The sequence below is a fragment of the Chlorocebus sabaeus genome, chromosome 4 (genome assembly GCF_047675955.1).
Source record: "Chlorocebus sabaeus isolate Y175 chromosome 4, mChlSab1.0.hap1, whole genome shotgun sequence".
Classification (NCBI taxonomy): Eukaryota; Metazoa; Chordata; class Mammalia; order Primates; family Cercopithecidae; genus Chlorocebus; species Chlorocebus sabaeus.
In genome coordinates, this window is record NC_132907.1 from 24,003,335 (window position 1) to 24,028,545 (window position 25,211).

Sequence of the window (25,211 nt, forward strand, 5' to 3'; positions counted from 1 at the left end):
TTTGTCTAGTATTTTGGTAGAATACTCATTGAATTATAAATAAATTATAGGAATCATCTTAGTATGTAAAGAAAGGAATGTGCCTGAATGAAAACAAAATTTCTGTCTTTCTGGATTGTTAGCAGCAATCAGGGAGGGTAGAAAGAAAAGGACCCAATCCACCCACAAAAGTGTTCTATAGTATGGAAGGTACTCTTTAATATAAACATGCTCTCTATAATGCAAAAGAGAAACAAGCTTCCTAAAAAAAAAAAAAAAAAAAAAAAATCCCATAACATACTGCCTAAATTCCCAATTCGAAGAAAATTGTATGATGAAATACAAACTACAAATGCCATTGTTATCCAACCAATTTGCCACTGAATCTTTTTGACCACATTTGGACAGATTAAAAAAATAAAAAATTACTTCCCAGCTCCCAGTTACTCTCCGAATTGATTTAAAAGCAAAATTCAGGTGGTTCAAATAGTTATCTTAGCTGGGATCCATTTTAGGAAGTATTAAAACACTGGAATAGGGGAGAAAAGTGTTTTTCTGGTTATACCACTGAATATATAACCACTGAAAACTGGTTATAGAATGTAGCTGGAACAGTATATTTCATTACTGAGAATCCAAAATAGCAATTAAATACAAAATAAGCTTGATTTTAAAAGCTAGTTTTGCTTTGGTTTCTCTACGCATATTAAAATTAAAATGCAACAAATTTTCTCTTCACTGAAACAGTTCAGTCATATGGTACCTGTATTCTCTAACAACGTCTTTGGTGTGTTGGGTCTGTTAATGATTTCTACAAGCTGGTGCAACACCATAGGAATATAAGGCTGCATCTCTATACCTAGAGATCATCCCAAAAAGAAAAAAACAAAACAGAAAAATTGAACGTTAAAATATCAATGTGAAATTTTGCTTCCCTTATTAACTCTGATGTGTCATACAAATACAGAAACATAAATAAAATTTAAGCAATTACAAAAATATCAAGGCACCTAAAAATTTGTATTTTATTTATTTATTTATTTAGAGACAAAGTTTTGCTCTGTCGCCCAGGTTGGAGTGCAGTGGTGTAATCTCAGCTCACCAAAACCTCTGCCTCCCAGGTTCAAGTGATTCTCCTGCCTCAGCCTCCTAAATAGTTGGGATTATAGGTGCCCGCTACCACGCTAGCTAATTTTTGTATTTTTAGTAGAGACGGGGTTTCACCATGTTAACCAGGCTGGTCTTGAACTCCTGACCTCAGGTGATCTGCCCACCTCAGCCTCCCAAAGTGCTAGGATTACAGGCGTGAGCCACTGTGCCAGGCCTTACGCTTTTAAATAGGGAAAAACATCTTACCCATTTGAATGGAGATTTCTCCAATTGCCCATGTGGCATTGTTGCAGACTGAAATGAATTCTGGATTTAGGTTGGTTCCCAATATTGGCATGAAATCAGCTAGAAAAAAAATTTAAACTATGTAGTAAACTTTTCAATAGCAGTATATTGTATTTTAAAGGAAATCTACTAGATGGAAACAAAAATCTAAGCAAGAAATAACAAGTTTCACCATTAAAAAAACTACTGCAAAATCGATTTAAAAATCAGTGGAAAAAGTTAGGCGACTGTATTTAAAAACATTTTTTAAAGGGGTTGGTAATGTTTATCTTAAGAAAGCACTATCTGGCCAATGAACTTTCATATAAAGTCGAACAGGAAATACGAGTTTGGGTATATTTTACAAAATGCCACTAAAAAGAGTTGGTCAGAGTAATCTCTTGTAATTAGACAAAAAAAAAAATAAATGATTACGGCTTTTAAAGCAACTTTCACTCTTGTGCTCTGATTGTGGTCTCTGAATATCATTTTCCACTAAAAAAAAAAAAAAGGACTCTCAGAAAATGTCACATTACAGGCAAAGGCAGGAAATGTGTAAAATAAGTGGACTACCTTGTCATAACGAAAGGACTTGGGAGCCAACTTAAGTTCTCACTGTAAGCAGTACAACAGCTTGAAGATCATGAAGTCACACTGGCACTAAAAAAACCCAAAAACTAAACTCTGAAACATCAAAGATACTTTTGGAGGATGCTAGGAATCAATTCACTTTTTCAAAATCGGTAAATACAAAATAATAAAGTATTTATCTTGCCTCTGCTATATGATTTTACCTCAGGGCAGTAATCTATTGATATGGGAAATGTCTCTCTATATATGCATCTTTATTATTAAATGAAGAATTAGAATATCATAATTTTTTAAACCCCTAATAAATCAGGAGATGTAAGCCAGGGTTTCTTGATCTCAGCAATACTGACAGTTTGGGCCAGATCATTTTTTTGTTGGGGGGAAGAGGAGCTGTCTCCTGTATGATAAGATGTTTAGCAACAACCTTTGCCTCTACCTACTAGACATCAAAGGCACCTCTCCAGCGTTAAACAAAATGTCTCCAGACATTGGCAAATGTTCCCTGAATGGCAAAATTGTCCCTAGTTGAGAATCACTGATTGAGACAATCATCAAGATTGATAACATAAAAAAAAGGAGGGACAACTAGACACTATGTAGGTACCTCCTTAAGAAAGTACACAATACCATCTATAAAGTCTTAAAAACAAAACGACGTAAATCTCATTAAACCTCAGTCTCTGTATCAAAACAATTTACAGTAAATACAACAGACAAAGGAACATGTTAAAGACATCAGAAAGATGCAATCAGTAAAATTCACAGTATAGTAAACTCTTCAGAATAAAAAACATGGTTTAAAAAAAAAACAATTGTAAGAAGAGGTAGTATGTACTAAAATATTGACTTCTAACGCTGTGTTTGAGATTTGCTCCAAAATATCTGAGATCTATGTGTCTCACCATTGACAACAATATATAGGAAACAAGGCTGGACAGCTGAAGCTGGGTGATAGGAGGTTTGTTACATTTTTTCTACTTTTGTATATCTTAAAAACTTTATAATAAAAAAATCAAATCCTTCATGTAAATTTCAACTAAAAAACTAAATTAGATGGTAAATATGAGAATCATAAGCTTCCCATAAGAATTCATTATACTGTTAGGTTTAAACTTGATGGTTCTTAATATATCATAATTTATGTTAACGTTTTTTGAGAAATGGTTATTATACAAAAGCACGATTATATCAGATGATAAAACATTCAGTAAATATTTTAAATTAAGGTTTAAATCAAGTATTAAAACAATTTTTTTTCTTTTTTCTTTTTTTTGAGACGGAGTCTCACTCTGTCACCCAGGCTGGAGTGTAGTGGTACAATATCGGCTCACTGCAAACTCCGCCTCCCAGGTTTAAGGGAGTCTCCTGCCTCAGTTTCCCAAGTGGCTGAGACTACAGGCGCATGCCACCACGCTCAGCTAAATTTTTGTATTTTTAGTAGAAGCTGGGTTTCACCGTGTTAGCCAGGATGGTCTTGATCTCCTGACCTCATGATCTGCCCACCTTGGCCTCCCAAAGTGCTAAGATTACAGGTGTGAGCCACCATGCCCGGCCATATTAAAACAATTGTTATCCAGCATGCTGAGATACAGAAAAGGGGGGAAAATCCCATAATGCATTTATAACCCATAGGTTTGAGAACAATTCATGGTACAACATTCAAGGAACTCCTTTATCATTGTCACAAAAGGCCAAGACAAATGTTATGCTAGTCTCAAACCTCGCACTCCTGACCTCAAGTGATCTGCCTGCCTTGGCCTCCCAAAGTGCTGGGATTACAGGTGTGAGCCACCAGGCTCAGGCTCAGTTAAAGTAACATTTGTTGGAAGTTTTCTGCAGTATCTGAAAAAGTATGCTGGTTTATTAGAGACTAATAAACTGATTATTACTATTTCTGTGTACCTCTACCAAAAAGGTGGCTACTCAAAAAAAGGATCTATTAACTAGGCCGTGGTACCAAGGCTTCCATGGTGGGCATGTCCTTTAAAGTATTATTACTAAGATTTCCTCCAGTAACAGGAATGCCTAAAAAGCTGAGATGATGGCAAGCTCAAGGAAATTTTAGGGGTTCCTGCCATCTTGCCTGTTTCAGTCAGAGCAACTTCACTTTAACCAATAAAGTGTACATTTATAAATGTTGGGATTCCATGCAATTTCAGTTTAATAATAAAAAACAAAGCTGATGTAAAAATAACTTTAAAAAACCATATTCATAGCAGTAGAAAATATTCATACCTATACAAGGCTTAACATGCTGAAAGCAAGCTTTTGTGAGGTCACCTAACAGGGCAAAAGAACTCTGTCGAACTTCTGGCATTTTATCCTACAAGAAATAAGAAGAAATTAACCCCAATGTGACACAGAGAAACAGGCTTCAATTTATTTTCACCTTTCAAGTCTCACCTGCATACACTGATACATTAGTGTTAGGATGTTACTTCGGGCAACCAGCTGTTCAATGTTGCCTCCAAGTCCTTCAGCCAGGCCACTCAGTAAATCAAGAGCCACTATCATAAAATCTTTATCTGGAGCTTCATATTGATCTGGTTGAGCATTGTTTAGCTGAAATTAGACACAATGTTTTTTGTAAGTTTGTTTTAAATTAACTACTGAAAAAGTTTGTATACATTATGCCTATTTTTGGAAAAATGTCCACCATGTCAAGAAGGGAAAGACATTTTAAAAAAATTACCATGGCTTGTGCAAGAGTCTTCTGTACTAGGTTTACACAACGCTGATACACAGGTTCACAGTACGGAAGGAAGCCAGACTGCAGTGCTGTGGCAACTGAAGATAGGCACTAGGAAGAATAAAGTACACATGCTAAATTTTCTGGTTACACAGAAGATTATGATGAATGCTTTAAACTGTGCTCAACAGAATCCTGGTCATTTACGAGCTTGCTCTACTAGTTTCTACAGTAGCAGGTGTTTTTTGTTTTTTTTTTTTTTTTTTCCCCAAACATCTCTTTTGGAAGCTATTCATTGCTGTTAGTTTGTGAGCCAATCAGGTCAGGTTTACTCAGAGGAAGAGTTTCTACAAGAAACATTATCCTTCAAGGACAGATTGAGTATTATGCGTTCATATTTTTCCCTCAAATTGAAGAGATTCATTTCATGCTCCCATCATGGTCAATGTTGTGGATGGACTTTACTGGGCACATCTGAGATCCCACCGGAAAGTAACATACATACAGTTGGCCCTCCGTATCTATGGATTCAACCAATCTTGAATCAAAAGTATTTAGAAAAAAATTAAAATGATTTAAAGTATATTGGGAAGAGATGCACAGGCCACATGCAAATACTACACCATTTTATATAAGGGACTTGAGTATTGCTGGATTTTGGTATCCACAGGCAGTCCTGGAAACAATCCCCTGAGGATACTGAGGAACGACTGCATACAAAAAACGAACCATAATGATTCTTCTTGTTTTGTTGGGCCCAGAATTAGTTGTTGCTCATGGTCATAAAAAATTTTAGCCCAGAATTAGTCGTTGCTCATGGTCATAAAAAATTTAACTTCTCTGGCTAAAGAAATCCACAGTAGAAGTTGGTGAACTTCTAAGTTTCATTGACTACATTTCATAGTGTGTTCAGTTACTACAACATCATATACAAGTTTGCAATGGAAGGGGTGTTACAAAAAAGTAAGTACGCATGGAAACATTTTCAAATTAGAAAATAAAGTACCTCCTTACTGGCACCAAATCCTACTACTTCACATATATCTATGAGTGAAAAGATATATATATATACACCCTGGTATATATATCCTCCCAGTATGTTATCTACTGTCTATACAGAGTAGATAACATAAGAGAACTTAAAACTATAATTTATTATCAATTAAGTAAAGCAGGTTAGAAAACAACATGTATAATTTCCTTCGTCTACTTCAGAATATAAATTTATTAACACTTTTCTTATCACATATACCCATTTTGGATTTTAACATGTGTTCTTGACAACAGATTAAATATTACTAGTCCTGCATACCTCAAGTAAAGGGAAGAGATCTTTATCTTCATCCTTTAACATGTTCCATTTCTGGATCAGTGGAGGCATTAGCATCTGAATATATTCCTATTTACAATGATGAAAAACATATAAACTTCCACTATCACATGTAAACAAGACCACTGAGTCTTTGAAAATTAAAATCCATTTTAAGCAATTGTGTAAAATCATTACAAAAGGCATTTTAAGAATCATTCCTCAGTTCTGCACACTCCCTTTTAAAGTTTTCCTTTCTTTTGCCTACCTTTATACTTACATCACCATGTTCTAGTTTTAGATCTAGAACTAGATCTACTAATCTAGATCACTAGAACTAGTGATCTACTAATCTTTTATCCTTGCTGAAAAAGAAAAGTCTATCAACAAACACACAGCTAATCAAAATCTATTACTTAAAAAAATCACAATCAAGGAAGATCTAAGTTTTTCTTTTAAGTTACAGAACATTTTTATTTCTGCGGCTGGGCATGGTGGCTCACACCTGTAATTCCAGCACTTTGGGAGGCCGAGGCAGGCAGATCACTTGAACCCAGGAGTTTGGGCCAGCCTGGGCAACATGGCAAAACCCTATCTCTACAAAACATTGGCCACGAATGGTGGTACCCGCCTGTGGTCTCAGCTACATGGGAGGCTGAAATGGGAGGATCGCTTGAGCCCAGGAGGTGGAGGTTGCAATGAGCTATGATCACACCACTGCACTCTAGCCTAGGTGACAGAGTGAGACCTTGTCACACACACACACACACAAAAAAAAAAAAAAAAAAAAAAGAAAGAAAGAAAGAAAAATAAATTCTTTTTAGTCCTGGAACTGTAACATGTAATATGGCTGTTACTATACAGTACATTTTAAAATCAAGAGGTAAACTTATATAGATGCATTTGTAGAAAAACAGACTTAAAATCATTTAAGTGTCAAACTAAACAATGATCCATAAAACGAATAAACAGTTATCATGTAAACAGGGGCACAGATTCTAAAGACATTCAGAAAACCACCACAAAACCAAACCAAACAACCAACAGCAAAGCAAACCTACAAACTGCCCTGTACCAAATTTTAAGTATAACCTAAAAATAAAACAATTTCTTAAGACTTTTGATATAGCAATCATATAGAAGTCTATTCAGCAGGGTATGTGGAGCTATATTAAAATTCTACTATCACTTAAACCCTCATTAGACAAATCCATCCTCCTCTTAACACTACTGGAAACAAGGCACTTTTGCATTATTATTTAGCATTTTTAAACCTATTACCCCAATTTCTAATTGTTTTATACAGTATACTCCCCATACCTGTTGAGAAAACAAAGATGTCTAGATATCATACTCTAAAGCTACAGTGTTTATGAAGCAGGAGATTCAAAACCACTAGAAAAAAGCAGATATCTAGATTCTAAAAACTTTTTTATCCCTTTGCTTTAGTTATTCTAAGTAGCATCAGAGCATTCATGTGAAATGCTGTTGTAGTTTCCACACCAAGTATATACTTAAAGAATACCATATGAAAGGGGATATACTTGCTGCCTTTGTAAGATCTATACTCCTAAAGTAGCAAATGCTACCTATTCACATCTCCCAAAACATCTTAATTTCCAAATATACGCTAACCTATTGATTGTAACTATGCTACACATTATTTTCCATAATAGTTCTTAACAGATACTTACTGGTTTGTTTAAATGATGTCCTACTGAATCTGCTAATGTTCCTATGGCATCATAAAGAATGAGCAGGTTCTTATGCTGGTATTTACTAAATGCAAAAACCAGAGTATCAAGTATATAAGCAAGGTAAGGAACAAGTTCTGTACAAGCCTCCTCTTCTAAGGTAGCAAAGGCACTGTTTAAAAAAAAAAAAAAAGAGTACTTATTGACTGCAAGACATATCTAACTCTTAATTTCTAAAATGTTTATGTTCTGTTTTAACCAATCAGAAATTTCCTAAAATGGTCTAAACCATCTGTTAATGAAAGCCCTGGTCATCAGCACTGCGAATTATTTACCCATTTCTTCTATAGCACTTGCTATAAATGATAATTATGTTGTTGCTTTGTATCTCCTACTAGCCTGTATGCCTCAAGATGGCAGAGACTGTAAACTCAGCACTTAGTATATGCTTAACAATTAATAGCTTAAAAAAACCCAAACACCAGGTACTGAATGAATAAACTATAGGATCTCAAACATAATCTATATCCTCCCTCCCTTAAAATTATTTAGTGCTGTATTAATCACTATAGCCCCCCGTTCAACTTTCTTTCATCTCACTAAGAATATCTTCCAGATATGACTGCTTCAGATGGATTAAGGTCAAACTCAGATTTACTTTCCTTGCCAGGTGTGGTGGCTCACGCCTGCAATCCCAGCACTTTGGGAGGCCAAGATGGGTGGATCGCTTGAGGTCAGGAGTTCAAGACCAGCCTGGCCAATATGGCAAAACCCCATTTCTACTAAAAATACAAAAATCAGCTGGGCATGGTATCGCACACCTGTTGTCCCAGCTACTCAGGAGGCAGAGGCAGGAGAATCGCTTGAACCCGGGAGGCGGAGATTGCAGTAAGCCAAGATCGTACCACTGCACTCTAGCCTGGGCGACAGAGCGAGACTCCATCTAAAAAAAATAAAATGAAATTTTACTTTCCTTTGTTCAACAGTTTTTCTTCCTACTATCAAGGTCAACGGTAAAAGCAAATCTACTCAAAAAAGTAAGAACTATAAACATAAGCACAAGGCCCTTTTAAAATATAAAGGTTTGTTCCAGGAAACTGGAATATTTGCAGTAATAATAGCAACTGCTGCTTTGATATGAAGAGACAGCCTCCAAAGCAACCAATAGAATGGCTACTGGAGCAGAACTACTAAGCACTCAAGACCTGTAACTGGTAAGTAACAGACCACAGGTCCCTGTGGGACTTTCTAAGTTACAGAGGTTGACCTGTAGTCTAAAGATGTCAGTCTGCTCAAACTTTGTTATTCCTTCAAGAGTAGAAGTCCTGTCATCACTACTTCAGATGTTTGAGAGAATCAGGGTGTAAGATAATTCTGTTATAATAACCACTGAGTGGGAAAAATGAGCCAAGGAAGAAACAGCTAAGATCGATGTTGTCACATTTAGATCTACAAAATCATCAGGTAAAACCCGTATGACAAAATTCTCCTGGCCAAACAAAATGTATAAAATATGCTAATACGCAAACCCAAAAGCTACAGATCCTGCAAAAAACTTCACCAAGAAGAAAAAAGAAAACTAAGCTTTCCGATGTAACTGGAAAATTTTCAATTACAAAACACTTCATTAAAGGTTTAACACCAACACTCCATCAGAAGGTTGAAAATTAGTTTTTCACTCCCACAAAGAACACTGTGTTATGAATCTGTCCCACCTGCAGGCAGCTTCTTGTACTCTCTTGTTGCTATCCAGGATGCGCTTTAGCAATTCTGTCATTAATGGCTTCAGGTACGTGTCTGGTGGCTGGCTGACTACCCAGTGTGCATAGCGGCTAAGAGTCCAGCATGTTATGGAACGCACAAGAGCCTTTTTATCAGAGAGGCACTGAATAAGGTGAGGAATAAGCTCAGGCAAGTATGGAATCATGCCCTGCATGCAACCTAGAAAAAAAATAAATCTTTCAAAATGCTAAGATTTGGTTATTATTATTTTGGTTGATCGTGAAAATAAAACATGTATCTATGAAAAAATCCAGAATATTTCTACTGCTATAAATATACTACAATAACCTATACCAAATTTTTAAAACCCTGAAGTTAGAGCTACCCGCTCCCAAGCATCTTATAATAGGGTTAGGACCTCATTTTATCTCTGCTACACAAATTATAGCTTTCAGAAATGCCTATTAACGTGTTTCAATTTCTTCCAATAGATGTTTACTGCCAGGACAGAATCAATAATAACCCTTCATAGAGAATGATGACAGTCTTGCCTTATTGTGTTTCCTAGATTTACCTAAGAAATCAAGGGTTTTTTTTTTTTTTAAAGCAATGGGGATGCTTCAGACATCAGAGCCTTTCATTCTGTTCCCTTAATTTTTTTTGTTATTTTTTTATTGAGATGGGGTCTTGCTCTGTTGCCCAGGCTGGAGTGCAATGGTACCATCTCAGCTCACTGCAACTGCCACTTCCCAGGTTCAAGCGATTCTCCTGCCTCAGCCTCCCAAGTAGCTGGGACTACAGGCGCGTGCCACCACACCCAGCTAATTTTTGTATTTTTAGTAGAGACGTGGTTTCACCATGTTGGCCAGGCTGGTCTCGAACCCACCTCAGGTGATCCACCCACCTAGGCCTCCCAAAGTGCTGGAATTACAGGTGTGAGACAACATGCCTGGCCTCTGTTACCTTTATTATAACAAAAACATTTTTCAAAATAGCTGGCTAGGGTTGGAAGCCAGCATATGGCTGTTTAATACCAGTTATCTGCTTCAAAACAGAAATTCCTTAAAGTAGCCTAGCCTTATTAGTACCTAATAGTAGTTAGAAGCCAACTTACATAATTCAAACTGGACTTAGACTTACCTTCAGCAATTGCTCCTAAAACCAAGATGCCTGATTCTTTAACAACCCATTCATGATGAAAAAGTAATTCTTTCAAAAGGGGCAAAATATGTGGCAGCAGCTCATCACGATACACATTTGCAAGAACATCTAGGGCAGCAGCAGAACATTTTCCTAAGGAAATATTTAATTCAAAAATATTACATTAACCTCTTATTATATATTAAAATATTTACTGTATATGTAACTGTTTATTCATATCTCTAATACAGAGTTTTAAAGTAAGAATTCAATTGAATAGGAGGTAGCCTGTCACACGAAAACATTTTGTTTGTTTGTTTTGTTTTTTTTTTGAGACGGAGTCTCGCTCTGTCGCCCAGGCTGGAGTGCAGTGGCCGGATCTCAGCTCACTGCAAGCTCCGCCTCCCGGGTTTACGCCATTCTCCTGCCTCAGCCTCCCAAGTAGCTGGGACTACAGGCACCTGCCACCACGCTCGGCTAGTTTTTTGTATTTTTTAGTAGAGACGGGGTTTCACTGTGTTAGCCAGGATGGTCTCGATCTCCTGACCTCGTGATCCGCCCGTCTCGGCCTCCCAAAGTGCTGGGATTACAGGCTTGAGCCACCGCGCCCGGCCCTCTTTTTTTTTTTTTTGAGACAGAGTCTTGCTCTGCTGCCCAGGTTGGAGTGCAGCGGCACGTTCTCGGCTCACTGCAAGATCTGCCTCCCAGGTTCAAATGATTCTTCCACCTTAGTCTCCTGAGTAGATGGGATTACAGGTGTATGCCACAACGCCCAGCTGATTTTTGTATTTTTAGTAGAGACGAGGTTTCACCATGTTGGCCAGGATGGTCTCTAACTCCTGACCTCGTGATCCGCCCACCTTGGCCTCCCAAAGTGCTAGGATTACAGGTGTGAGCCACCATGCCCGGTCAAAAACATTTTCTATTAAGATGAATATTTTTTATGACAAGAACTTACTTGGCAAATTAATTGTGAAGACATTGTATTCTGTACATAACTATCATACTAGAATTCTGCCTATACAGAAAAACTAAAACAAATACTGTGCCACTCAAGTCAATGCTTCTAATATAACCACTCAATACGATATAATCGTATTACAATCATGATTACAATCAATGTTACAATCATGCAAAAAACATATATTATTAATTCTACTTAACATTTCCAGCGGTAAATCATCTATAATTAAATACGCAATTACTTAGCTAGAATTTAGACACAAAAATTGGAACAAAAGTCACTGGCACATGAAACATAAAACATGCTAGAAAATACTCTTTACAGACAAAGAATTAACTATGGGACTATTAATCAACCCAGATTTTATTATCATAATAATTTAGACAAGAGCAACAAAATCGAAAAATATCATTTAACTGTTATGGGTAGGAACATGTTCCTGAAAGTTCATGTGCTGGAAACCTAATCCCTAAAGCAACAAAGATGGGAGATAGGGCCTAATAAGAGATGAATAGGTCTTAAGGGTTCTGCCCTCATAAATGGTTTAATGTTGTTATTGTAGGAGTGGGTTAGCTATCAAGAGAGCTGGCTTATTATAAGTGTGAATTGAGCTCTCTCTTATGTGTGTCTTTCTGTCATCAGCTGTTGCAAGAAAGTTCTCACCAGATGCAGCCCCTCCACTCTGAACTTCAGGTATCCTGTTATAGTAGCACAGAATGTACTAAGAAAATATCAAAAATTTCAAAAATCAAAATAAAAAAAAATCAAAAACTAGGCATAGCAAATGATGAATCACAAACTACTAGACAATAACAAAATCCTTAAAAAAAACAAAAAAAAACAAAACCATTACATTGGCCAGAAATTAACACCTTACCTATCAATAAGGATCTTAGTTATACCACATGGTAGATCCATACAACTAAACAGTACACTGACATGCAACAAAAGGAAATCTAAATCTGTATGTACTGATGAAGAATGAGGCATATGATATACAGAAAGAAAGCAGCAGAGTACATATAATCTGATTTCACTTTTAGAAATTTGGCTTCTCCTCTAGTTATCTGTGTAATGATCTTGAGCCATCCAGCTCCCCCAGTCTGAAAGTAGGGATACACTGGGAGATAATCTGTAATAGCAGTGAACACCATGGGCTGTCTTAACAAGTGAGACTCGGGTACCAATACTAGATGTGCTATCAGTACTAGCTATGCTAACCTTGGGTAAATTTCTCTTTCTGCAGTTTTCTTACCTATTCAAGGTTGTTGGAAATCTTAAATATAAATATGACTTTATTCTTACTTATGATTAAGTAAGACTTTCATATGCATGTAAAGTCCTTGGCCTAGTGCCTGGCACATTAGGCACTCTAAATAGAATGTTAGCTATAGGAAGCTGAAGAGGCAACAGAGGAATCAGCATTATCTAACCAAACGAATGACACAGCCCAGACTAATAATGTCTGTCCTTAACTGCTTTATTCATAGTTATTAGAAAGCCCAACACTTTGAACTAGAGTAGGGGCTCTAAACTGGGGGCGATTTTGCTCCCCCAGGGGATCTCTAGCAATGCCTGGAGGCATTGCTGGTTGTCACAACTGTGTTTGTGCTGCTGGCATCTTTGGGTACAGGCCAGGGATGCTGCTTAACATCCCAAAATGTGCAGGACAGTCCCCACAACAAAGAATTACGTGCATGATGTGGCATTCACATGTAGGAAAAAAAAAAAAAAAAAACTTATGTGGCCCAAAATGCCAATAGTGCCAAGGCTGAGAAACCCTGAACTAGAGCAGTAGAGGTTTAAAAACCAGCAAGCAAGCAAGCAAGCAAGCAAGCAAGCAAGATCAGAACACAGGTGTTTAGGTTCATCCCCAATTAGGAAGTGTGGGCCAGAATGCTAGCTCCACAGGTGATGTGATTTGCAGCTAAGGTTGGAAATTAACATATTTTAAAAAGCATATTTCATAAGTTTTGAACATAACAACTTATATTATTTTAGAATTACCTATGATAGCCAATTCTCATGCAAATTACCACACAAAAAACACTCATGTTAGAAAAACCAAAAAAGCTTGTGGTAATGTTCTTACAGTATTAAAACAAACAGCCTTTTGAGAAACGGTAGTTTAAGAATACAATAATGATAAAATAAGAGCAGGCCCACCAGGAAAATGCAAACCAAAACCACAAAATACTACCTCACATCCACTGGAATGACTATAATAATAAAGAGATAATAATAAGGCAAGTGAGCATGTGAAGAAACTGGAACCCTCCAGACAACGGTGCTAGGAAAGCAGAATGGTGCAGTCACTTTGGAAAACATCAATTTCTCAAAAAGTTATTTCTCAAAAGGTTAAATATACGGTTACCATATGACCCCAACAATCCTTCTCCAGAGTGTTTACCCAAGAGAACTGAATACATGTTGGGCCAGACACAGGGGCTCACGCCTGTAATCCTAACACTTTGGGAGGGCAAGGTGGGTGGATCGTTTGAACCCAACAGTTCAAGACCAGCCTGGGCAACATGGCAAAACTGTCTCTACCAGAAAACAAACAAACAAACAAAAAACATACAAAAAAAATCAGCCAGGTGTACTGGTGCACACCTGTAGTCCCAGCTACCTGCGGAGCTGAGGTGGGAGGATCACCAGAGCCCGGGGAAATCAAGGCTGCAGTGGGCCATGACTGTGCCATTGCATAATCACACCAGCCTGGGTGACAAGAGACCCTGTCTCAAACAAAAAAAAAAAGCCTACACACAAAAATGGTACATGAGTATTTATAGCATCACAATTCAACAGCCACAAAAAGGGAAACACAAATATCCACCAACCAATGAATGGATAACTAATATGTGGCATATTACTACAATGAAATATTATTTCATAATACAAGTGAATGCCACAACATGAACTGTGAAAACTTTATGCTAAGTCAAAGAAGATGGTCACAAAGGACAATGCATTGTATGACTCCATTTACACAGAATGTCTAGAATAGGCAAACCCAGAGACAGAATATTGACTAGTAGTTGCCCAGAGCCAGTAAACAATAGGGAGTTACTGCTGAAGGGTATGGGTGATGAAAACATTCTACAACTGATTGTGGTAATGGTTGAACAGTTCTCTGAATATACTAAAAACCAATGAATTGTATACTTTAATGGGTAGTAAATTGGACAGATGAATTATACCCCAATAAAGTTGTTACCACAGCAGGCAACTGTGCTTTTCCCTTTCTGACTTACTTAGATTCCAGTCAGAAATTGTATCATCATCATCAATTTCATCATCATCATCATCTTCCTCTTCAATTCCATCTTCATCATGCTGCTGAGCCACCGTCCTTGATCGGTGAAAACGTGGCCGTATATCCTGTTCGCTATCAGGAATCGTTTCATCTTCTTCAACATCACCCTGTTGTTTTTTTTAAGATAAATTTTTGGTGGCATTCATTATAGGCTAATAACATGTACATGAGTAAGAGAAACAGAATATCCAGAGATGGGGTCATGCACAGGATTCTGAAGTATACTTCCAGAGTGATTAAGAACCACGCCCATGTACAGAACATATTCCTTATGGAGGGGCAAACAGACTGACATAACACACCTGTTAGGTTATATGGCCCTTTCAGCCAACTACATGGCCTCCATTGGCTGGTATAATCTAAGTGTACCTGAATCAAATTCAGAGCAGCATATATAAGAATATTTTTAAAATAACTCCAAGTAATTAAGGGGAAATTAATAATAACCCTACCAATGTCACCATCTAGTACCAAATTAAGCAAGAATTTATCATTACTCAAACTTATGCTTCTAACTTTAAACTTCTATAACCTATTATAGACAATAGGAAGTCTATTTACTGGAGATCTATTCTCAATGAATGTTTTATTGGCCAAATTCAAAGATGTACTAAATCAATATAAAAATCATGTTCCCTATTCATCAAAAAAACCTTCCTTACCTTAAGTAGGATAATATCTATATCTGAGTACTTCATGCCATTCACTAACACAGGAATCAACCTATAAAGAAAGAAATTCATGAAACAAAATCCTAAAGATCTCAACAGAATAATTAGTAAGTCTTAACCTTATGTGTACTAATAAAACCAACGAGATAATTAACGGTAATATTGTCTTTGAACTTATTCAGTGATATATATCTGCTCTCATTAACTGAAGAAATGCTAATAGAGAAAAGGAAGCAGTGAAATACAAAATCCCCTGGATAGGTTTAAGAAATGTGGGCCAGTCAAACTTTCACGCTCAAAGTCCTTCTAAATTCGAAAATAGAAAGATTAGTAGTAAACATTATAGTTAGCATAATTTAACTAGGTAAGACTTACAATACGTAGAACTATATTTTGTAAGCTACAGGCATTTTGCAGGAGAAACAGGTGTATCTGGATCACTAACAGTTAATCACTGATGATCTTTGTCAACAATTTCAGAGAAATGGTGAGGACAGACATCAGAATGTAAGATAATGAAGAGTTAACAAGATGTGGGTTAAAGAAGTGAAGACAGTAAGTCCCACTCAAAAAAAGTTTGAGTTGTTTTTTTGAAGACAGAAAAAACTGCAGCAAGTTATAAAGTTATGGAAAATGAGGCAACAGGGAGAAGCTAGGAGTGAGTATTTATCTGGTACGGTGAGGTCTCTGGGGATATGAAAAATTTATACTATACGGACTTTAAGTTTGGTTAGGAGACGACAACTCATATGAAAATATTATCTGTAAGTTTTGGGGCAAGATAATGGGTCACCTGCTTTCTTTATAAGCATTAAGAGCTCAAAGTGCATTAAGAGAACATCAAAAGAGTGACAAAGGTTTCAAATAGTTGCTCTGGCGACTAAAAGATAAAAGCTGATCTGGAACATGAATTAGCAGATTGTGAAGGGTCCACTTGTGGTTGATGACCACAGATTTCTATAGCCAACAATCCCCCTGGGGGAGTGTAATTTTCCCCAAAGGCATTCAACAACCTGGTTAAAGAAAAGAGTTCACAGTTCAATTAGTCTAGAGTAAGGTAGACAGAAGTTTCGCGTTAGTAGGGTTTATTCATGGCTCTGATGTTTGTCACATAAAGAGAATAAAAATAACAGATGAGGTCGAGGCAAGCGGATCACAAGGTCAGGAGTTTGAGACCAGCCTGGTCAACATAGTGAAACCCAGTCTCTACTAAAAATACAAAAATTAGCCAGACATGGCGCGCGCCTGTAGTGCCAGCTACTCGGGAGGCTGAGGCAGGAGAATCGCTTGAACCTGGGTGGTGGAGGTTGTAGTGAGCTGAGATCACGCCACTGCACTCCAGCCTGGGCAACAGAGCGAGACTCCATCTCAAAATAATAATAACAAAAAAGAATCAGATTAGAACACAAAGAGGTCAAGGGCCTTGGAATGGGGTGGCAGATGGGCCTAGCAAGGTTTGCAAGAAATAAAGGACTGGCTGGTAAGGCTGGGCAAATAAGAAAAAATTAGGCCAGAAAATAAGACACGGAAATTAACTGTGACCACGTGGCAATCTGGCATGTGCCTGGCAATCATGCTAGGCAAATTATTATTTTTGAACAGGTCTAATTGTGAAGATTTCTCCTGAAGTCCCCATGTAGCCATTAAAAACAATATATATATATATACACATATATATTTTTTTGAGATGGAGTCTTGCTTGTCACCCAGGCTGGAGTATAATGGCATGATCTTGGCTCACAGCAACCTCTGCTTCCTGGGTTCAGGCTATTCTCCTGCCTCAGCCTCCCAAGTAGCTGAGACTACAAGCACGCACCACCAAGCCTGGCTAATTTTTTATATTTTTAGTAGAGATGGGGTTTCACTATGTTGGCCAAGCTGGTCTTGAACTCCTAACCTCAGGTGATCCACCTGCCTTCGACTCCCAAAGTGCTGGGATTACAGGTGTGAGCCATTGCACCCAGTCAAAAAACGAGTTTTTTAATGCAACATCACATAAAGGTAGTAATATAGATAATAAATGTTTACTGACTACTTAAATATGGCCTGAGCACTGGGTTGTTTTACAAGGAAAAGCCACACAACAGTCCTATAAGACATTAATGTACAAGAATAAAGGTGGGAAAAAGCCAAAACAATTTTGTAAAAACAAGAGAAATCAAGAGCTGCTATACCAGATTACAAAATACATTAATGTTCAATAATATAGTACTAGTTAAAAAAAATAGAACAGACTATATAGCCCAGAATGATAATAGAACTTAATATCCTCCCTGTTACATTGGTGCATTTTTTTTCTGAGACAGTGTTTCACTCTGTTGCCCAGGCTGGAGTGCAGTGGGCAATGGCTCACTGCAGCTTCTGCCTCCTGGGTTCAAGCGACTCTCCTGCCTCAGCCACCCAAGTAGCTGGGATTACAGGCATGTGCTGCCATGCCCAGCTAATTTTTGTATTTTTGGTAGAGACAGGGTTTCACCATGTTGCCCAGGCTAGTCTTGAACTCCTGAGCTCAAGCCATCTGCCCGTCTCTTGCTCCCAAAGTGCTGGGGTTACAGGCATTGAGTTACTGTGCCCAGCCTACAATGGCGCTTTCTAAATGAGTTTTTATTTATGAGCGATCTTGTAACACATAACAATTTTAATTCCTATGCAAACGCTTTTTGCTCGTATTACACTAAGCAAGTGTGGTTAACAACTAGGAAAAACAAGTTATTTCATTGTGCATCAGACTGATGATGATATTCTGCTATCCTGTCAATACATTAACTAAAACAATAAAAACAGCTGTGTTTTATATATAAAAATGGCTCCCACCGGGTGCAGTGATCCATGGCTGTAATCCCGATGCTTTGGGAGGCCAAGAAGTATGGATTGCTTGAGGCCAGAGGATCAAGACCAGCTTGGGCAATACAGTGAGACCTCCTCTTACAGTAGTAGGGAAGACATAAGTCAAACTCAGTCATGACTGGCTTGAGTTGTTTAATGTTGGCACTAATTAGTACAGCAAAATGGGTGGTGCTGAACTTTTAATTTCCTGCTTGTTTTAGGAATATTTGGATTATATTAGTGCAGTAATAGAGTTAAGAGTACCTAGTTGTAATTCCGCATTTTCAACATCATCTCTAAAGTTATAGCCTAGGTTTTCATTAATAAAATCTCTGGAGTGAAGCACCTGCTGCTGAAATTTGGGGGCAAATAACTGGAGTCTGGTGGGAATAGGAGTTCTAAAAAAGTATGTCTGGAAGGCTGTGGCCCAAGGCCTTTCCTGCTGGCTAAAAGCAGGGCCTCCAGAACCAAAGGAAACACACAGCTCTTCTTAAAATTGAAGATGTTTATGCATGAGGTGAAACAGAATTCTCTTTGGGCAAGAGATGGGCTTATGTATATAAAACAAAGAAAAACACAGAGATTCCTGGTGGCAAACCAAACAAAGCCAGAGTAATCTGGGCCCATGGAAACAGTGCCATGGTTCATGCCAAATTTCAAAGCAATCTTCCTGTTGAGGCCATTGGACACAAAATCTGAGTGATGCTGTACCCCTCAAGGATTTAAACTAATGAAAAGTCAATAAATAAAAGTGGATTTCTGCTCTTGAAAAAAAGAAAATTTCTGCAGTTTTTATAAAAATTATTATCTATGACTTTTAGAATTATATGACCCTACAGAAACCCAAACGTATCATTAAAGTGGTATTACAAAGTAAAGAGGAAAGGAAAAATAATAGATTTCCTAAAGAGAAAAAAATCCAGTCAGTGTATTTGGAGAGTAAGGTTAAAGCAAGATATGACGTGCCTTGCTTAAAATTTAATTTAATTAAAATTAAACACCACATCTTGCTTAACCTCACCCTCCAAATAAAGTGACTTTATTGTTGCTTTCTTGATGGAAAGAAAAAACTCAGTTGACCATAGGACAATAAGAACATTCAAGTACCATAAATATCTGAAAAAGAAAAAAAAGAAACAAAAACTCTTTACTATTAAGACATATTAAAATAATTTTTTTTTCTTATCCAGATGACTAAGATTTGAGACATTAAAATTCGTGGCTGCCAAAGTTGTGATAGACACACAGTGGTGCATGCAGTTCTATAAATTTCCTAGAGAACTATTCGGAATATTGTGAAAAATCATTAAAATGCTCATATACTTTGACTCTGGGGAAAAAAATCACTCCTAGTAATCACAACAAAAAGGAATAACCTTTTATTGACAAAGAAAGATATTCACTCCAGGATTATTTATGAGGGGGGAAAAAAAGCCAAAACAACCTAAATATTCAATGGCAGAGAACAGTCTTTCTCTCTCTATACTATACACATATACAATCGTCAATTATGTAAATATGGTTATGTATACTATGATGGAATAGCATACCTCCACTGAAGTTTTAAAGACTAATGACATGGAGGAAAGCACACAGCATATAACAACTGAAAAGAACAAACCATTAAATAGTATATTTAAAATTTTAAGCACTAACTACAGGTGAGATGTCATGTTAATGTATTATATATAATTAAATCCAATTCCTTCTCAAACACCCTGAATACATGCTATTTAGTATATGGTACTTTCACAGAAAAGAACATTAAAAGATGACAGCAAAAATACTGCCAGTGATTACTCAGAGTGGTGAAAATGCAGAAAACATAAAATTTTCTGCAATTTAGTTTTCTCCCATGAGCTTGTATTACTTTACTTTAGAAAAAACAGGCAACCTACAGAATGGGAGAAAATTTTTGCAATCTACTCATCTGACAAAGGGCTAATATCCAGAACCTACAAAGAACTCAAACAAATTTACAAGAAAAAAACAAACAACCCCATCCAAAAGTGGGCAAAGGATATGAACAGACATTTCTCAAAAGAAGACATTCATACAGCCAACAGACACATGAAAAAATGCTCATCATCATTGGCCATCAGAGAAATGCAAATCAAAACCACAAAGAGATACCATCTCACACCAGTTAGAATGGTGATCATTAAAAAGTCAGGAAACAACAGGTGCTGGAGAGGATGTGGAGAAATAGGAACACTTTTACACTGTTGGTGGGATTGTAAACTAGTTCAACCATTATGGAAAACAGTATGGTGATTCCTCAAGGATCTAGAACTAGAAGTACCATATGACCCAGCCATCCCATTACTGGGGATATACCCAAAGGATTATAAATCATGCTGCTATAAAGACACATGCACATGTATGTTTATTGCAGCACTATTCACAATAGCAAAGACTTGGAATCAACCCAAATGTCCGTCAGTGACAGACTGGATTAAAAAAATGTGGCACATATACACCATGGAATACTATGCAGCCATAAAAAAGGATGAGTTTGTGTCCTTTGTAGGGACATGGATGCAGCTGGAAACCATCATTCTTAGCAAACTATCACAAGAACAGAAAACCAAACACCGCATGTTTTCACTCATAGGTGGGAACTGAACAATGAGATCACTTGGACTCGGGAAGGGGAATATCACACACCGGGGCCTATCATGGGGAGGGGGGAGGGGGGAGGGATTGCATTGGGAGTTATACCTGATGTAAATGACGAGTTGATGGGTGCAGCACACCAACATGGCACAAATATACATATGTAACAAACCTGCACGTTATGCACATGTACCCTAGAGCTTAAAGTATAATAATAATAAATAAATAAATAAGTAAAAAAAAGAAAAAAAAAAGAAAAATGGGCTTAACATTAAGTTAACTAAATTTTGTTGCATCACAACCAGTGGGAAATTATTTCTTGGGAAAAAAGCCTCATAAGAGTCTGTGGTTAAGTAACAAGAATTAAAAACAAAACAAAACCAAACCCAAAATACTGTGCTGTAAATTATCCAAAATCAATTATAATTTAAAATAGGCAATTGCTTTTTGAAAAATCTCTTTACTAACAATAAAATTAAGTCTGGCTTCTTTAGAATCTCACTCCCTGATGGCAAAAGAATGAATTTTATAAAAATACGAAAATGAAGAATCACTTAGAAATTAAAGAACAAGGCAGCATTTATAAGAAGCAACACTTACTTAGGAAGATGCCTTATGAGTACATCTTTGCATATTGGCTGTTCAGCTAAAGTTAGCCAAAATTCACAGGCTTCTAAAGCCACATTTTCGTCTTGATCTTGAGTCCTCTGTAGCATGTACTGGAAACACAAGATCCTTACTATTAGTTTAAATCACACAATTAATATCAATTCAGTCCCATTATCAAGCAAGCTTTTGACTTTACGGTTTTCAACCTAGGCATTTGAATTTTTTAAAAGTTTCCTAGGTGACTATAAAATACAGTTAAATTAAAGAAACACTGATTTAAAATGTTACCCAATGAAAAGTGTTCAGTGAATGTATTATGTTTCTGTGTAGTTTTTTTATGATACCACTGAGATTTTTGAAATGTGAATGTTAATCAAATATTAAGCCTTCTTAGAACATAAAAATAAAAACTAAGAACTCCATTATATATTTCTTAAAATGAAGACTCTATAAAAGAAAAAACTGTAACATTATAAATTAGGCTCCCCAGCTGTGACTAAGCAACTGATAAAATATTTCTTCACTTTAGTTAACACTAAACTTTCAATCAGTCCTGCCTGACTTTTCAAAGAAAAAATAGGCCTACCTTATGCAGTCACGTTTCCTAAAGTTTTAGAACAGGAGTTGCTGCATACCACGAATGCTAGCTTTTTAACAGATCTTAGACTACATCCTTTAAAAAAGATCCTCCCTTCTCTCTACCATATGGAACTTCGGAAGTGAAAAGGAGACTCTAGATAACATACTACTTAAAACACTTCCAAAGTTATACAGTACATACAACTATATCCAGAAATACAAAACTCCCCACAAAGATAACTCATAATTTTAAGACAATCATAATTATTTTATAGTCCCTTCCCCATCTGGTATGCTGCATTTTCTATCTAGTATTTCTCTTAGGGGAAAGATGAGGAAAGAGCCTTTAAATTGCCAGTGTTACCTCAACTATGTTATGCATGTGAGGAAGCAGGCGATCCATTCGAACTTCGAGCAACATCACAAGCGCTCGGCACACATTTTTCCGTACCTCTGGTTCTTCATCACCAGCTAATGCAAAGAGATTCTGTTGCACAAGAAATAATTTTTTCTAGTTTTAGAAAGGCTTATACACAAATAAGTAATCTGCAAGCTGGTGACATTTAAAGAAACCCTACGAAGATAACATACCAAAAAGTGACTGAATGGCCTACAATATTAGATTATAAGAATTAAATGTGAAATAGCTGACAAAGATTATGATTTTGATAAAAGATGAACAGCTATTCTTTTCTGATAGAGTACAATCAGTTGTATTTTGGGGAAATTTTTCATTTTTAAGAAACCACGTCATTAGGACATAGGACCATTTGTTTGCTCACCCAGAAGCAGAGACAAAAGACTATTCCCTACCAACCCTGATTTTTAAGGTGAGAGGTGGTAATAGATTCAAGTTCTATAAAAAGGTGATACAGATGCAATAATCAACAAATATTAATATATACTGATTTTCTAACTTAACCCTAAACTGATGTTGTTCAATAAAATTAATATTAAATATTATGCTGTTCCCTACAAGTACGTCTGCAAGGTAAAAATACAATGTCTGAATGGACAATAGGCTATTTTGTTTAATCTTCAAAACTCTTAACATGTTATTATTCAATTTTACAAATAAGGAAACACATTAATAGAAGTTAAGTAGCTTGATAACCAGCAGAAGATCTGAATCTGGCTTTCACGGAATCAGAGTTCATACTCATTTCCTTATACCAACAAGCTTCCACTAGAAGAAAAAGACATCTCTCAGAGTGGGGATGTGAAAGAAAAACACAATGAAGCCTTCCTCATGTCACACATACAGTCTTACTTTATTTACACATACGTGTATTAAAAGCAGTAAAACAAGCATTTAAAAAATAAGTAAAATCCAATGTGTCCCAACTGTCTTTTTTCAGGAAATCACAGAAATCTCTACAAAATGAACCTGAAGTCTCATTACAAGAAATTCAGAGGAGAAATTCAATGATCAAATGGGACATTATGTGAAGTACTATTGCAGCATTTTTAAAATGTTGATTTACCCAAGTCCTGCTTCCACATTTGACCCTCTCAAAACTAGGTAGTTCCTGTTTTAATCATGTGTTTTACATAGAGAAGAGCACTGTTTTCCCAGCAGGCATTGCCATTAACAGTGCATCCTCCATTAAATTTTATTAAAAGATTTCATTAATTTACTCTAGAGAACAGCAACTGGGTTGGGGGTGGAGATATCCAATGCCATCATCTTGCATTTGTCACTTTTGTTACTACTGTCAATGAATACCTAGCTTTGCCAAGGTTACACATTATAGCCATGTACTAGTAACCAACAAACTTTTCATCAATACATTAGACTTAGCAGACTTGATACCATAGAAACAATGGCAAGTGAAGAAAATTAGTTTACTTATTCACTTGGCAAATTGCTATTGAGGGCCTACTATATGTTAGAGGCACTTCCTCCAGAGGTTTACTGTTTTTGTAGGGTGGAGAATTGGCTAAATTCTGTAGGACTATCAAGTAGTAAACAAATATTAACATATTATTTAATAGTAAAGCAAAATATTTTAAAATGTTAGAAAACGCTTCTGCCTCACTTGCTGAGTACAGTCCTATGAAATTTTTATTTTCAGGGAGAGTTTCATTTATTTTAGATTATATTTCCTTATAAGGTGCTTGTATGTCTATCACTGTCCCCTTTATTAAACTGTGAAAGAGTAATACAAAAGGAAACACCAGGATAATTACAACAGAAATAGCACTATTAATACTTTAATAGCTAACATGAAGTACTTGCTTACTCTGCGGCAGGTACTGTTCTAATTTACTTTTATCAACTAGGTGTATAACAATCCAAGAAGGTAGGTCAATTATTGACTCATTTTACAGACGATATAAAGAAAACATAAGTTAAATAAAGTATCTAAGGTTACAAAGCTACTAAACTGAGAAGCTGGGATTTGAACACCAATAGTCTACTCCAGACCTCTAGTATTACCCACTACATTATACTACCTCTAGACTAGACTAGATTAGACTGAAAGAAAACACCTTGTAGGCATAAAGTTTAAGTATCCCTAGTATCAAGCACAGCATCTGTTCCACAGTAGGTAGTAAGTCAGTAGAACTATTTAAGACACATTTTGGTTTTAACTTGTAAATGGTTAAAGGATCTTTATGGCTACTACTCTTAGTCTATTGGTAAAAAATGCTCAGAAAGAAGCTGGTCAATTTAAGTGACAAGAAAAAAAGTAACAAGACCTCCCCCGTCTGCCGACTCTTCCTTATAATTTCCCAACAGTAATATCAGCAGTCTGACTTCTAAGGGACTCTTAAAATTCCATTTCATGAAAATAAAAGTGAAGGTGCTTAAGGAACTTTAACAATTCTTTTAATTGTTATCAAGTAGCAGAGATTTTGAAAAGAAATTGTGGTGCTCATGGTTCCTGGCCAGAAAATTATGCTCTTTTCTTTCCACTTTTATTGGAAAGTTCAAAATGCCTTTAAGAGTCTATTTTTCCTGATGCCTCTAATTTTACAATGGAAACCAATGGAAAATATTGTCCTTGTAGTCTGTGCCTTCAGATTCTACCAATCAACTTAATCTAACCTCACCAATTTTTCACATTTCAAAAACTGCATGAGCTGAGGGACGTGGTTTCCATATGCAATGTGAACAGTATATTGAAG

At 36.6% G+C, this 25,211-nt stretch overlaps 1 protein-coding gene and 1 pseudogene across 3 annotated transcripts in view; one reads left to right on the top strand and one right to left on the bottom strand.

Annotated features, from left to right (window-relative positions):
- The window catches only part of TNPO1 (transportin 1), a 97,682-nt gene that overhangs the window by 15,821 nt on the left and 56,650 nt on the right, over window positions 1–25,211 (bottom strand). For all 3 annotated transcript variants that reach the window (XM_007974971.3, XM_007974985.3, XM_007974979.3), the window contains exons 8-20: window positions 22,444–22,566; window positions 21,492–21,610; window positions 15,441–15,501; window positions 14,717–14,885; window positions 10,499–10,651; window positions 9,352–9,577; window positions 7,637–7,808; window positions 5,946–6,032; window positions 4,637–4,744; window positions 4,348–4,506; window positions 4,180–4,267; window positions 1,336–1,434; window positions 743–838 (exon numbers count right to left, since the gene is read on the bottom strand). In XM_007974971.3, coding sequence (XP_007973162.1) covers window positions 743–838; window positions 1,336–1,434; window positions 4,180–4,267; window positions 4,348–4,506; window positions 4,637–4,744; window positions 5,946–6,032; window positions 7,637–7,808; window positions 9,352–9,577; window positions 10,499–10,651; window positions 14,717–14,885; window positions 15,441–15,501; window positions 21,492–21,610; window positions 22,444–22,566 — 1,660 coding nt within the window. The remainder of the gene's footprint in view (window positions 1–742; window positions 839–1,335; window positions 1,435–4,179; window positions 4,268–4,347; window positions 4,507–4,636; window positions 4,745–5,945; window positions 6,033–7,636; window positions 7,809–9,351; window positions 9,578–10,498; window positions 10,652–14,716; window positions 14,886–15,440; window positions 15,502–21,491; window positions 21,611–22,443; window positions 22,567–25,211) is intronic.
- LOC119628313 (large ribosomal subunit protein eL33 pseudogene) lies at window positions 18,684–19,343 on the top strand (annotated as a pseudogene).